This window comes from Bactrocera oleae, chromosome 6 (genome assembly GCF_042242935.1).
Source record: "Bactrocera oleae isolate idBacOlea1 chromosome 6, idBacOlea1, whole genome shotgun sequence".
NCBI lineage: Eukaryota > Metazoa > Arthropoda > Insecta > Diptera > Tephritidae > Bactrocera > Bactrocera oleae.
Genome location: NC_091540.1, coordinates 59,827,371 through 59,840,713, shown reverse-complemented (window position 1 = coordinate 59,840,713; position 13,343 = coordinate 59,827,371). Strand labels below are relative to the sequence as shown.

Here is a 13,343-nt window from a genome sequence, read left to right as displayed (position 1 = left end):
ATGAACTCGCTACTCTTAAAATTATAGCTGTCTGTGTTGACCCAGTTCTAAAAAAAGGTACTTGCGGTGACAATCATAAGTCCTTGGAGATTCATCTAAAATCAATCGGATGGAAAAAATTTGTTTTATAAATAGATAGTCCTGAGCCTAAACGAAGCTTTTTTTGTTTTTTCAAAAATTAACAAAATGGCGGCCCCAGGAAATTTTTTTTTAGTTTTCTGGTCTTAAAAAATCGAAATTTTTGAAAAAAAAAATTCTTCGATCAGGCCCGAGTTTATTATGTATTATAAAAGCTGTATAAATTTCATTTAAATCTGCTGAGCGGTTTTCGAGTTACAGTTGTCACCAGTTCGAAAAACATAGTTTTGAGAAAAACGCATTTAAAATTTCTTGCAGCTGCCGCTAGCTACTTGTTCTCGAGCGCTTTGAAGTGCCCGAGCGCTCTTTGTTATTTGTCGAATAACGCAAAAAGTTATAATCAGATCAACTTAAAATTTCCAGAGAATATTTTCAAAATATTACACTTAAAAAACTGCAAAAAACAAAAAATGTATTTTTTGAAAATTATGACTACCCCTAACCCCTTAAAGTTATATGTACATCAAATGTGCTAAGCACGTATGTTACATGCAAGTGAATTGAAAATTATGTGTTACTAATACGGCTGTATAATCAATTAATGAATTTACTACAATATTTGTGCACTTCTCTTTTAATTAAACTGAATTCAATTGCAAAAATATATAATAAATAAATACCTAATTTTTAAATTATGGAGACAATCTCATGTTTTATGCCATTTTTTCAGCTTGATCACAAGCTAACCCTTATGTGCTTGCCGTAATTTATGGATGGTATTAAGATATTGTATCTGCAATAAATATATTAAAAAATAAGTTTTTATATAGAATAGGTCTTACTTATAAAATAAAATAGTACATTATCTTAGCATTGACCAGAGTTTTATGAACGCTTCCTGTTGTTGAGTGGGTTATAGCAACTTAGAAAATCACAATAAATGAAATTCCTTTAAGTTGGCCCCTGAGGTCGTATATAACTAAACAACGTAATTTAAATAACAAAATAAAGTATGAGAATTACATATTCTATGAATTAACCAATTTACCAGGACATAACAACACCCACTGGAGGGGTTACTTCACCTCATCAATTGTCCGTTACTTGGGCCACACCACCCTACGACACCAACGAACACGATTGGAGGCAACGTTCGGAGTCAGCGGATGCCAGCATTTTGAGCGGCAGATTAAGAAGGTGAGTTGAAAATATAATAATTAACTATTTTTAAAAAAATTTCTGCTAATGCTTTTTGTTAATTTAATTGATATAAATAATAATTATCAAAAATAGTGGACTATGGATTCGTCTAGCTTGGTTTCAATGAATATGTATTTGAGGAGTAAAAAACGTGTGATTGTAGCGAAAGAAATAATAATAGTAACCGTTTTTCATAGCTTTTACGGCTATAAGTTAATTTTTTGAAAATTTATAAAGCTAAAGTAGAGCGAACGCTGCGTAAGTAAATACGATACGCGAATGTTTGAATATAACACTTAATTGTTATTAAACAAGCAATGATCATAGAGCCCATTGTAATTTTAATTAGAAACATAATCAAAACTAAAGAAAACTAATTTAGATAATCGTGAATATATTGCTGAATTTTATTCACTTGTGTTAAGCCCGGTAATTTGTTGAAATTTGGTCAGCTCTCCTTTTACTTCACTCCTCACAGTTCTTCGCACGTATTCAACTTTTTTTTTAAATAAGTAATTAAAAGATATTTGCCAGCAAAAACCTAGCAACTTCGAAAAAAATATCATATAGAAAATATTAAAGGTTATAAGGCGGTATTTTCGAGCAAAAAAAAATAATCATCATAAATAATTAATATTTTTGTGCAAAAAACAAAATAATAAATAATCAATCTTTGTGATTTTTGGTTTTTTGACTTAAAAATTCTGATTATTTAATACTCCAACTCCAACGAAAATAATCAGCTGATTTTAAAAATTTTAATATATTATAAATTCGAACTGCACCTCTCTATAATTGACACAAGTAGGGCGGTTATACAGTTTCGCACAATTAATATACGTTAAAAGATTCTGGTCGGAATCTCAATTCATTGCTACAATGAAAGCACATCTTTTGTGTTGTTTAGTATACTTTAAAGAAATAGAACTCATAAAAGCAGAAAAATAAAATTTAATCAAATTCTTTAGAAATAAAAAATGCTTAACACATTTAAAGGTTGCTAAACTTGAATTTTTTGATGATAAAATATTTTTTTTTTTTAGTTGAAAAGATTGTTAGAAGATAAAAAGGATGATATGATAAATTAAATATAATTTCTTTTCTCAATATTGCCAGCTTTTCATAAATTTTGAAACAATTTTATTGAAGCGAAATATTTTGTTGACTCACGCATTTCTTTTCATCTGTTTACCAAACTATATAAATCGATATATGGCTGGTAAAATATGTATATATAATTTTCATAATTTTTATATACTTTTATTCAAATTCATTCTTTTTTACCTTTGACTAAACTTTTTTCAATATTTTTATGTTTTATTAGAGACCCACTCATTTTCATAAGCATTAAAGCACCCTAAGGATAGGCACACATGTAAATACATATGTATGTATATAGGTACAACAGTATATTATAATCTGTAATATTCAAAATCAGCATAACATATGTACATATATACATATAAATTCATATATCATAGTACTTAATGTACACCAGAGAGTTGCATGTCTGATTAATGTGACCTTTTTGCAATCAATTGATTTCGCTTTAAGTAAAAAGCAACAACAACAAAAAAGTAATAATAAACCAGTTTCAATGGCAAACGTGTTGCCAACTCCAGCAGCGCAAATTTCAAATCACTTTTCTGCATTTATCCTTTCACGCTATATTCCTATACGAAAACGAACGCATACGCACACAAATGGACTCGGTCAATGGTCAACGACTGGACGGACAACACAAAGATACAGTTCGCAGGAGGAAAAGCCCTACGAGTTTTCGTGCCACTCAGCGAGTCCCGTGGATGGTTTTGGTGAGTTCAAATTTAATCGAGTTGAAACATCATACCTCAGACATAAACACACACAAACACACATGAAGTCTGGTTAATGTAGAAGAGGCGCAAAAGTTGAAGACAGCACGCAATCTAATCTGATCTGAAATGAATAGCACACGTTGCCACATTCTTACTAGAAACTCAACTTTTTTCTATTTATTTTATGAACAGGGTATAATAAATTTGCCACGAAGTTTGTAACACGCAGAAGAAGAAACGTAGAGTCTCCAACGTAAAGTATATGTATGTATATATAAATTTTAAGCGGCCGAGCTAAGTCGATTTAACCAAGTCTGTCAATATGAAATGTTGTACACGTCCTATCTTCTTCAAGAAGCTGCTCATTTGTCGGAATTGCTGATATCGTCCACTATAGCATATAGCTGACCTACAAACTGACTGATATTGACGTTGATTATTGTTCAAGGTATAATCTCAGAACCAAATGTTCAGTTCAGACGACTATGGTATATAGCTTGGAATTTATCAACTTAGGGGAGGGCAAAATAGACAATAGGTCGTGGTGCATACCTCATATCAAATCTATTACTATCTATGGTATATAGCTGCCATACAAACTGACCGATCGAAACCAAGTCTTTGTCAGGAAAACTTTTTTATTTGACAAATTATATGCAAAATTTTTATTTCCACAACAGCGCTGACATACGAACTGATCAAAATCGAGATAAAAATATGTGTATGCCCTTTTATACTATAAAAAATGCACCTGTGAAGGGTATTATAGCTTGGGTGCAGTCGAAGTTAACGTGTTCTTTTTGCTCATTTTTCATTTCCATTAATTTTTGCACTCACAAGCGCAACAGCAACGTGAAAGGCATTAAATCACGTATACGCCGTGTCCGCTCGCCGTGACGAATGTGCAATTTCACTTTTACGGCTTTTCTACGACTCGCTTCGCCACTGCGATGCTCTGTGTATGTGTGTGTGTGATATTGATAACTACTTGAAATGACCATTTTGTCTTTTCTTATCTTTTGTAATAGTTGTTTTTGTTGTACATTACTATCATGAACTCGCTACTCTACTTTATTCTTCACTACTTTGCAGATTCATCGCTGCAAGGTCAATTGTGTGAAGCTTATAGCGCAGCTGCCAGTGCCAACGACAACAATAACAACAACAATAATCAGCAAAGCGACGACGAGTTAGACGATGAGGAAGACTATTCGGTGTCTGTAACGGCGATAATACAACGGCGCGCTAGTGTACGCGGCTACAGGGGCAAGCGGGGTAGTCGTTATTCGCGCAGAGCTTCCAGTCCAATGGATCATTTGATGGACACCGTGGAGCGAAGACGCTCCAGCGTCTACACAACGAGTTCAGGCAAGTTAACGGCAGTTGCCTTGCTCTTTATTTTCGTTTATTTTTTATTTTCCCTTTTTTTTTGAGTTTATTTTCTTCGCTTTTTTTGGTTGCACGAACATCTGTAAATACAGTGCCTGCCATAATGCTCATGTGCGGCATGTGTTAGCTCACGACCGCAAGCGAATTACAAGCTCATTTGTACTTGTTGACATAGCAGCAGCAGCAAACACGCAAGATAAGCCGAAAATTTGGCTAGCAAGCAAACAAATCGTTCAATCTTTCGTTTTGATCCTTTGTTATGCCGCCTGGAAATCGTCAAATGTCATTAATGCGTGCGTGTATGTGTGCGTTCACGTGGGACTAGCTCCCTAACGTGACCCATTTGCTTGTGACATTTGGCGTTGGCGACGCACGAATGTAACTAATCAAAGCTGAGCAGCGAATTTCTTCAACTGTACGTGACTTTTTCTAATTTGATTCGAGTCTTTTGCTCGTTTTTTCCACCTTTTTTTTGCTTTTGTTTTTATTTTTTTCTGCGGCTCAACATAGCATATAGATCATCTATTTCGGGTATAAAGACATTTTTTTTTACTTATTTTTTTCGAGTGCCATATACATATGATTTACAGTAAATATTCAATGTATACAGGGTGGTCCATAAAAATTTGTTTTTTTTTTTATAAATTTCACAAAAATATTTTTCGCGTAGAGGAGTTAAATATTTATTATACAAAAAAAATTATATCTGTATATTATAGGCTTATAGAGGTAGTAAAAATAAATGCAATACTTTTTGGAAAATGTAAGATTTCGTTTAGCATAGTTAGAATGTTCCGATTAAGTTAAAACATGCACCGTTTTATTCCATAATTTGTTCTTATTTTGAAGTTAATTTCAAAATGCCACTCTCATAGAAATTCTCATCCCTATTGCCAAAAACTGGGACTGTCGATTTTCACAAGCTTCTCTTGTGGCCAATTTTTTACCAGCAAAATAGACATCCACTGATAGTAATCACTTGGTGCTAGGACGGAACTTTAAGCTAAATGCATAAGAGTTGCCCAATCAAGTTCCCGGAGTTTCCAGGGAGTCACTATCAATATCGACCTGACGTTTTCCTGAAGAAACACAATTCCTCTCCTACTGGCCATAGCTAACCGCTTCTGGGCCACTTCTTCCTTTGAACGATGCAATTATTGATAGTACAGGTCCGAATGAACAATTTGACACTAGCTAAGCAGCTCTTAGTAGATGATGCTCAACTAATCCTAACAAACACATAACAAAATCTTCCTCACCGTCAATACTAGCTTGGGTATCATTTGCGTTAGCTCATTAAAGTAGCAAAACCATAAACACTATTTACAGTATCAGCTTCCTGGCATGCGTCTTCGACTTTATCGAAGAAATATTCAATAATTACATACATCCCTTTCGACTTGCTTCAATCTCACTAGAATGGTTTTCAAGACCTTGTAGTTGTTTTTGAACCGTAATACAAAAATAATGCACCCGGTTTCAACTTTAAGGATCCAAATTATTAGCGTACATGGCAATAATTGTTCATGGCAAAATATTTTCTCTCGGTAACCGACCGGCATCCTCGAGACCTACGCTTACAAAAATATCGAATTTATATTTCCTAATATCTTTTTTTATTTTACGAAAAAAATATTTTCCCAAACATCATTTCAATAAAAACCTAAAATGGCTGGAAAACATACAAAACCCCGTGACGTTCTGAGTATGTACTATCACTCTCTAGGGTGTACAGAAAATCTTGTGCACATTAACTGAAGAATAGAAGTGGATAAAACAGATATTTATCGGCCTTTTGGAATATTGATTTAATTATATGCGAGTCTATAAAATATCGGTTTTTTTTAAACAAGAAGCAGCTCTCAGTCACACTAACATATATTGTAATTAAAAAAAAAAAACTGTTTCTTATGAACCACCCTATACATATTTATTTTCTGCGCTCTGCTAACAATTTCGATTACGTTGTGATTTTTTTTTCTTTGTTTTTTCTTTAATATGCTTTATACAAATCCACTTACTTATATGTACATTTACTGATATGTGTACTACATACATAAAAACAAATTGTAAACCAAATGTAAACACAGAAATATGTGTGTATGTAGTATGTAATTCCATATTACCATTTTTTTTCTTTGTGTACTTACTTTCTTTTTTCTATGCTCTTTTACAAACAAAACGCAAAAAATTATGACAACATAAAAAAATAAATACCAACAAATACTCAAACAAAAATGGACCACAAAATAAATTGAAAAAAAAATCAACAAAATCATGCAAAATCCGCAAAAACATTACAGATGAAGGCACAAATCAGGAGTCAACACAAGAGCAAATCTTCGAAAATATTCGTTTGCACAAAGAGGTTATACAGTCGGTAAAATTACAGCCATGGCCGATGCGAAAAAAACTGAAATTAGTTCGACAGGTGAGTGATTAAGTACATATGTATATACACATGTACTTCTGTGGTTTGAGTCGCTCAGTAACTCAGCAACTGCAATCTGTGAGCCGCAGAGTGTTCTTAATGGAAAAACGTTTTGCGAAAGGAAATAAAAAGGAAAGGGAATAAAAACACAAACAAATGGATTAGGATGGCAAAAGTGAAGATAGCAACATGAAAAGTGCGCAAAAACTAAGCAACATTTGGTTATGACTTTTGAGGTTTCGAATTTTCGTTTTTGGTTTTAATTCTTAAAGAGTCATTTTAGAATCTAAAAGGTAGTTTTAGATCGCTTTTTTATGAAAATAAAGCGAAATGCTCTCACAAAGATACCATACATATACATATAAATCAGCTTTTCAATACGTTTCACATAGTAATGGCCAAGATTTTATTTAGGCTATAGAGTCACTCAATTAAAACATGGTTTAAGCTTTAAAGATAAAGAGTAAGCTTTTTATTAGGATAGGCATGCTCAGCGATAAGTTGAGGCAACTGATTGGTCACCTACATGTGATTTAGTCTACTGTTAAAACCATTTTCTGTATTTAAGCGATATCTCACGATAAGGTTAGTCTTACTCTTTTTTAAATCCTTCGACATTTTACTGAGAGAGCCTAACTGAAAAAGCAATCTTATTATATATAATCAGGTTTCCGTTGCAAAACCAATTCCGTTTGGTATTCTCCCTAAAAACTAATTTATTAAATACGCTCAAGATATCTCATCGATAAGACCTTGAGGAAATTCTAAGTAGATTCTCCACCAAAAACAGTCCTCATAGAATATTTATGGCTCTCAGAGACTTATCAACTTAAATATTAATTATATGAAAAATTCCGCTAATCAACTAAATTTAGACTTCAAGATGGACTAGTGAAATTTGGCTTCTCCTAAAGAGAAGTTTGTTTACTCAACACTTCTTATTTAAGAAATGTTGTTGAAGATAACTAAACATTAGTCAGAAATTACAACGGAAAATCAGCGCAGAAACTTATAAGAGACTTTTGCCAGCGCTGAGCTCGCTAACTGAGCACTCAATATTAGGGAAGTAAGAGAGGTAGGTAGATCCAGGCATTTTCTCTTCTATAGTCCAGCATTTGCAAGACAGAGGTTGAAACATCTCAGGCGTCATATCTTTGGCGAACCAGATGACATAGCCGAAACTGACATTTCCCGATATAGCTGTGATAGGCTCAAAACGCTTTGTCGATTTATGAAGAATTTATGATCAATTATATAGGAATTTTAAGTACCACAATGACCGGCATTCTAAGCTGTCCAGATGAGATTTCTGTTACGATCGACCCCGAAACCTAAGTTAACTTATTGTCCAAGGCAACCCCCTAATATCTGTACTGTATTGTTTGTTCGAACTACCATAACATATAGCTGCCATCTGACTAACCGCTCAAAATCAAGTTCTTGTACGGAAAAATTTTTTTTTTGACAAGATATCTTCACGAAAGTTGATAAAGATTATTGTCAAAGGCAAGACTACAAGCTTCAAAAAAAAATAATTCAGATCGCATCACTATGGCATATAGATACCGTACAAACAGGTGTTGATCGGCCAAGTCCTTGCTTAGAAAACCTTTTTATTTGACAAGATATCTTCACGGAATTTATATCCGACCAGATTGTTCATATTGGATTGTTTTAGCGTATAGATGCCATACAAACTGGTAGATTAATATCAAGATAAAGATCTTTTTATACCCTTTTATGCTATAAGAAATTACCCTGTGAAGGTATAGTATCTGGTCCTAGATACTTACAGTTTACTCGGATAATGTTTTCAATGGTTTTATTTCTGCTTGTGGTTTATATATATTATATTCCCATGTTCTAAGGTTAGATTATATTCAGGGAGGATTGATGCTTAAGTGCAATTAAAAAGTATAAATAGGTTCATCAATCAGAAAGCACACATCGAATTCTATTAACTTGCCACAGAACGTCAATGTACAGTTAACAAATAACGCGCTCTCAGCGCACTTCCGACTCAAATGATTAGCGCTTACTTGAGTAGTCCATCAACAAATATTTTGAAGAGCAATACAAACAATTTAACTTTTCACTTTTTCACTCTTCATAAACGCCGTTATCCGCACACAACTACATCGGATGGTGTAACGCCGGTGCGCCACCTTGAAGGCCAAGACATATGTGGCGCGTCACGAGGGAGCGCTGCAGGAGCGATTCGCCATGTCGCGCAGCACGAAAGATTTGTGGGCGCGCTTTAAAATTTTAATGGCAGCGGTAAGTGTTTTCCACGCTACACACATACACACATAAATATTATTATTATTGCACTCAGACACACGCACAAACACAATCAACAAATCCGGCTCTTCGGCTGGACGAACGCAGTGGGATCTACAGTTATGCCACATTTTTGTACTTTTATTATGTTTTCGCTTTTGATTTATCCGCTTTGGTATTTGCATCCGTTAATGTTTACATAGGCATGCTTGTTAGCATAAGCAACGATGTATGTGGCACGTGCGCTTGTGTGTGTGTGTGTGCGTGTGAGAATTTGTATATCCGCCAGCTTTATTGGCAATTTGATAGCGCGCAGACGGTAGCATTATAAAGTGCCCGCGCCAGCGCTTTAAGTGTGTCACGTGCCATATGTGGCACGTTGTGGTTGAACCGCGCCACGCACCCCACTCACTTGCCACCTTCAACGAAAATTATGACTGACTGAACTTTTTGCTATTGTCACAATGTAGCAATTTGCCTCAAGCTGCTCCCACTTGCTGCGCAATATTAAAATTTTGTTGTAGCACATACACATACACGCACTCACACCAGCATATTTACTCTCTTATATAAGCCTTTAAATATTAAAACGTGCACGCATACATTTACACCCTGTCGGTGGCTGACATTGCTGACAAACACTTCCGTCTGCAGCAGAATTGCACGTTGCACGCATACTTGTGGCATCAACTTGGCCACAAAAGCGCTTAAAGTTTTTCAAGTCATCATAAATGCAGTGGAGTTGGCACGACATGACCGGGCGACGTTGCATGCTTCACGGATTTGACAACAAAGGCGACAAATAAAGTCGAAGGGAAGCGCATAACTTTTACTCATATACTCGTATATTATATATACAGTGGCGGGTGTTATAATGGAAACACATAACAAATTCTTAATATCAGAGACTAAGATAACATAACTGATAGAATTCGATTGAAGAATTCGAGCAGATTTCTCATGCCCATGTTTACTTACTATCTGTCTCAATTATCTCGCGCACCTTCAACTGGCGGTCTACCTATACGAGACTGTGGATTTGTCTCATGAAAAATCTTGAATTCAGTTAACCAAATTTTAAGAGTCTACATAAGCATCTTCTAAGCGCTCTTTAAATACACAGCGCAGTTTAACTACCAACAAAAAAGAATCGAATCACCGACCGATGTTACTCACTTACCATTTTTCTTAAATCTGCCGACACGCCCCTTTTCACACTCGGTCAAACCAAAGCTGCGAGCCCGATTCCGTTTGGACAGCAGTCGTCTACGAGAATATACTAAACTAAAGAAAGTAAAATTTTCTTGTAATTATACTATACGGCGGTGAGGCTCAGTACATATCGGACTCAGTACATAAGTTTCATATTTTGTTTCTCATACTTCTCCTCCCTTGCTAGTTGTAACAAAGAATATAGAGTCTACTATATTACGATTGTAAGTTGTCTGATTCTAACATCTCATCCAATACTATGTCCATCACTAAATACACACCTGTTTACAGCAAAAATGTATAAACATAACACGGCAACAGATTGTGGGCACTATATTGCGGTACTCAGGGGAGTTGTAGCAACACGAACGCTTGCGGTTTTACTCCACCGACAAGCGTTGCACTTTAATTTGCACCACAAAATTTTAACGGCAGTTAATGGCAACTGTTTTTATTATTTTTATGCACACTGTTCCTTATTTTGTCATTGCTTTTGTGTTGACAAACCATCTCCGTCGCTGTGATTGCTTGCGCTCGCTGCTTTGCGCTGGCAAATTGAAAGTGAGGTTAAGCGCTTTGGCGCACGGCACCCCGACGTGTCAATCAACGTCATTGCAATTTGCGCCATAAGCACGCTTTTCAATGGCAATATGTCAATAAATTTAATATATATGTATATGTCTCAGTGGTGGGTCTCCAAGTTCCTCGGAGAATTTAATATTATATTTTCCGCAACTTAACGGGCTTCAAAGCTGTTACGCAACGGTGGCAAAATGCAGAGAAATAAATATGCGATTGTTGTGGCTTGATAAATGTGTGTGTGTGTGTGTGTGAGAAATAAAAATTACAGTTACACGTGTGCCTTCAGTACATTAAAATGTGTGAGTTAAGAAGTGGCTTTATTTATGTTTTACACATACATGCATAACATACATTTACACTACCAGAAATAAAAATGCACTTACACATACCAACACACAGTCATATGTGCGAAATTTTTATTTAATTTTATTTAACTTTTTTTATTTTTAAAAATAATTTCCAATTATTTATCACTGGTTTTATTTCATTTCACATACACCGTCGACCCACAGCGTTGGCTGCATTGGAAACGCGAAACCGTTAGTTTTCTCACCGTGCTGATCCCTTGGGAGTTGCGTATCAAGGAGATTGAGTCGCATTTCGGCTCCGGCGTCGCATCACATTTCACCTTCCTGCGCTGGCTGATGTGGGTGAACACCATGATTGCCATACCGTTGGTTGCGTTCGTCATCGGGCCTGAGGTGAGTTTCGCGCTGAATAATTTCAATCGTTTCGTCAATGTCAAATTTTCACATCATCATGCCTGCCGCCAGGCTCTTATTATACACATACCCACTTACTTATCATCATCGTCATCATCATCCGTTGCTTGCGTCAACCATTTATCAATGTGAAAATTTGCTTTATTGCATCTTAACAGTATTTTGCAACAAAAAAGGATGAAACGGATCCGCGTAAGCGTATGACGGAGCACGAGTATAAAGTTGCTGGCAATTTCTTTACATTTTGGGAATTCGAAGGTTACATCAAATACTCGCCGATGTTTTATGGGTAAATCTGTAAATGCAAAAATAACATATTTTTATTTATATACCTACAAAAGTATTCATATATCCTGTATATACATATATATATATATAATATATAAATCTTAAGCCATTTATTAAGTTGATATACTTAATCAAATTTATCTTCATCCTTTGCAGTTATTACTCGAATATTTCCGGTGCGAGCATTTTGGGTTACAAATTACCTATGGCATACTTTCTAACGGCAGTTGTTGTTTACATCTACAGTTTTGTAGCCACCTTAAGGAAGTAAGTCAATCAAATGTGAAGTATGCTTAAGTTATTTACATATGTTTTGTACAAACATTTTTAAGTAAAAAGTTTTTTAAGATTTAGTTGCGCCACATTTCACCAGATTATTGTTAAAAATAAAATAAATTTTGAACTAACAAATACACGTCCTGTTTCCTTACAAAAATAACAAAACATTTAAATTAAAAAAAAAATTTTTTGTTATTTTTAGCTTAGAAAATTATAATAATTTTCCTTTAGAAAAATATTATATATTTGCTTAATAAACAACTTCATAAAAAAAATTATTTATACTCGTATTTAGCTATAATGCTTCGTTTGGGAAAAAAATTAACTTCAGCATTATCTTGTACGAAGTTTTCAATGAAAAAATAATAAAACCTTATTAGTCAACTCTAAAGCGAGCAGAAAATACTATTTTCCTATGAAAAAACAAAATAAGAAAATTTGCACCAAAGCTTTTTTTCAGAAATGAAATTTGAGCTAAAAAAACCCGTAATCTGCTATACGGTTTCGCGAAATTTCATATTTTCGAACTATTGCTGTCTACTGGTTAATTTTCATTAAACACAAAAAAAAACGGAAACTGACCTGATATAATAGATTAAAAATTATGTTGTGGTTGGGTTAAGGGAGTTTAAGCTTTCATATTTTTTTGGTTTTATCAAATACGGAAACATTAAATTCAATTTGAGCCTAAATCAACCCTTAGCTTCGCCAAATCTAATTTCTCACTTTTCAAGTCATTAATAGATGTATAAGCTGAATAATCGATTGTTCGATTGTTACATTTATTCGCCTCTTGCAAGTATGCCGATTTCTGTCGTATCCATCTATATATAAGGGGTGTTTTTTTTTACAATGCCTCACACCAAAATCGTCGTAAATAAAACCGATATGATTTTTTTTTAGAAGTAAAAGATATTCAAATTAATTTAAAACGAGCACAAATGGTATTGAAGATGAATTTCGGTAAAGCGCGCCATTCACTGACGCTTTAGCAAGATATCTGGAAGGGAAGTACTCTCGAATAAATTTTATGTTATAAGAAGAGATGATTAAAAGGAACCCAGG

The 13,343-nt window shown here is 34.6% G+C and overlaps 1 protein-coding gene across 1 annotated transcript in view; it reads left to right on the top strand.

Moving 5' to 3' along the window:
• The window catches only part of Tmc (Transmembrane channel-like), a 49,738-nt gene that overhangs the window by 21,301 nt on the left and 15,094 nt on the right, over positions 1 to 13,343 (top strand). The window contains exons 2-9 of the mRNA XM_036358729.2: positions 1,130 to 1,275; positions 3,025 to 3,092; positions 4,188 to 4,463; positions 6,788 to 6,915; positions 9,088 to 9,192; positions 11,502 to 11,690; positions 11,870 to 12,000; positions 12,156 to 12,266. Coding sequence (XP_036214622.2) covers positions 1,130 to 1,275; positions 3,025 to 3,092; positions 4,188 to 4,463; positions 6,788 to 6,915; positions 9,088 to 9,192; positions 11,502 to 11,690; positions 11,870 to 12,000; positions 12,156 to 12,266 — 1,154 coding nt within the window. The remainder of the gene's footprint in view (positions 1 to 1,129; positions 1,276 to 3,024; positions 3,093 to 4,187; positions 4,464 to 6,787; positions 6,916 to 9,087; positions 9,193 to 11,501; positions 11,691 to 11,869; positions 12,001 to 12,155; positions 12,267 to 13,343) is intronic.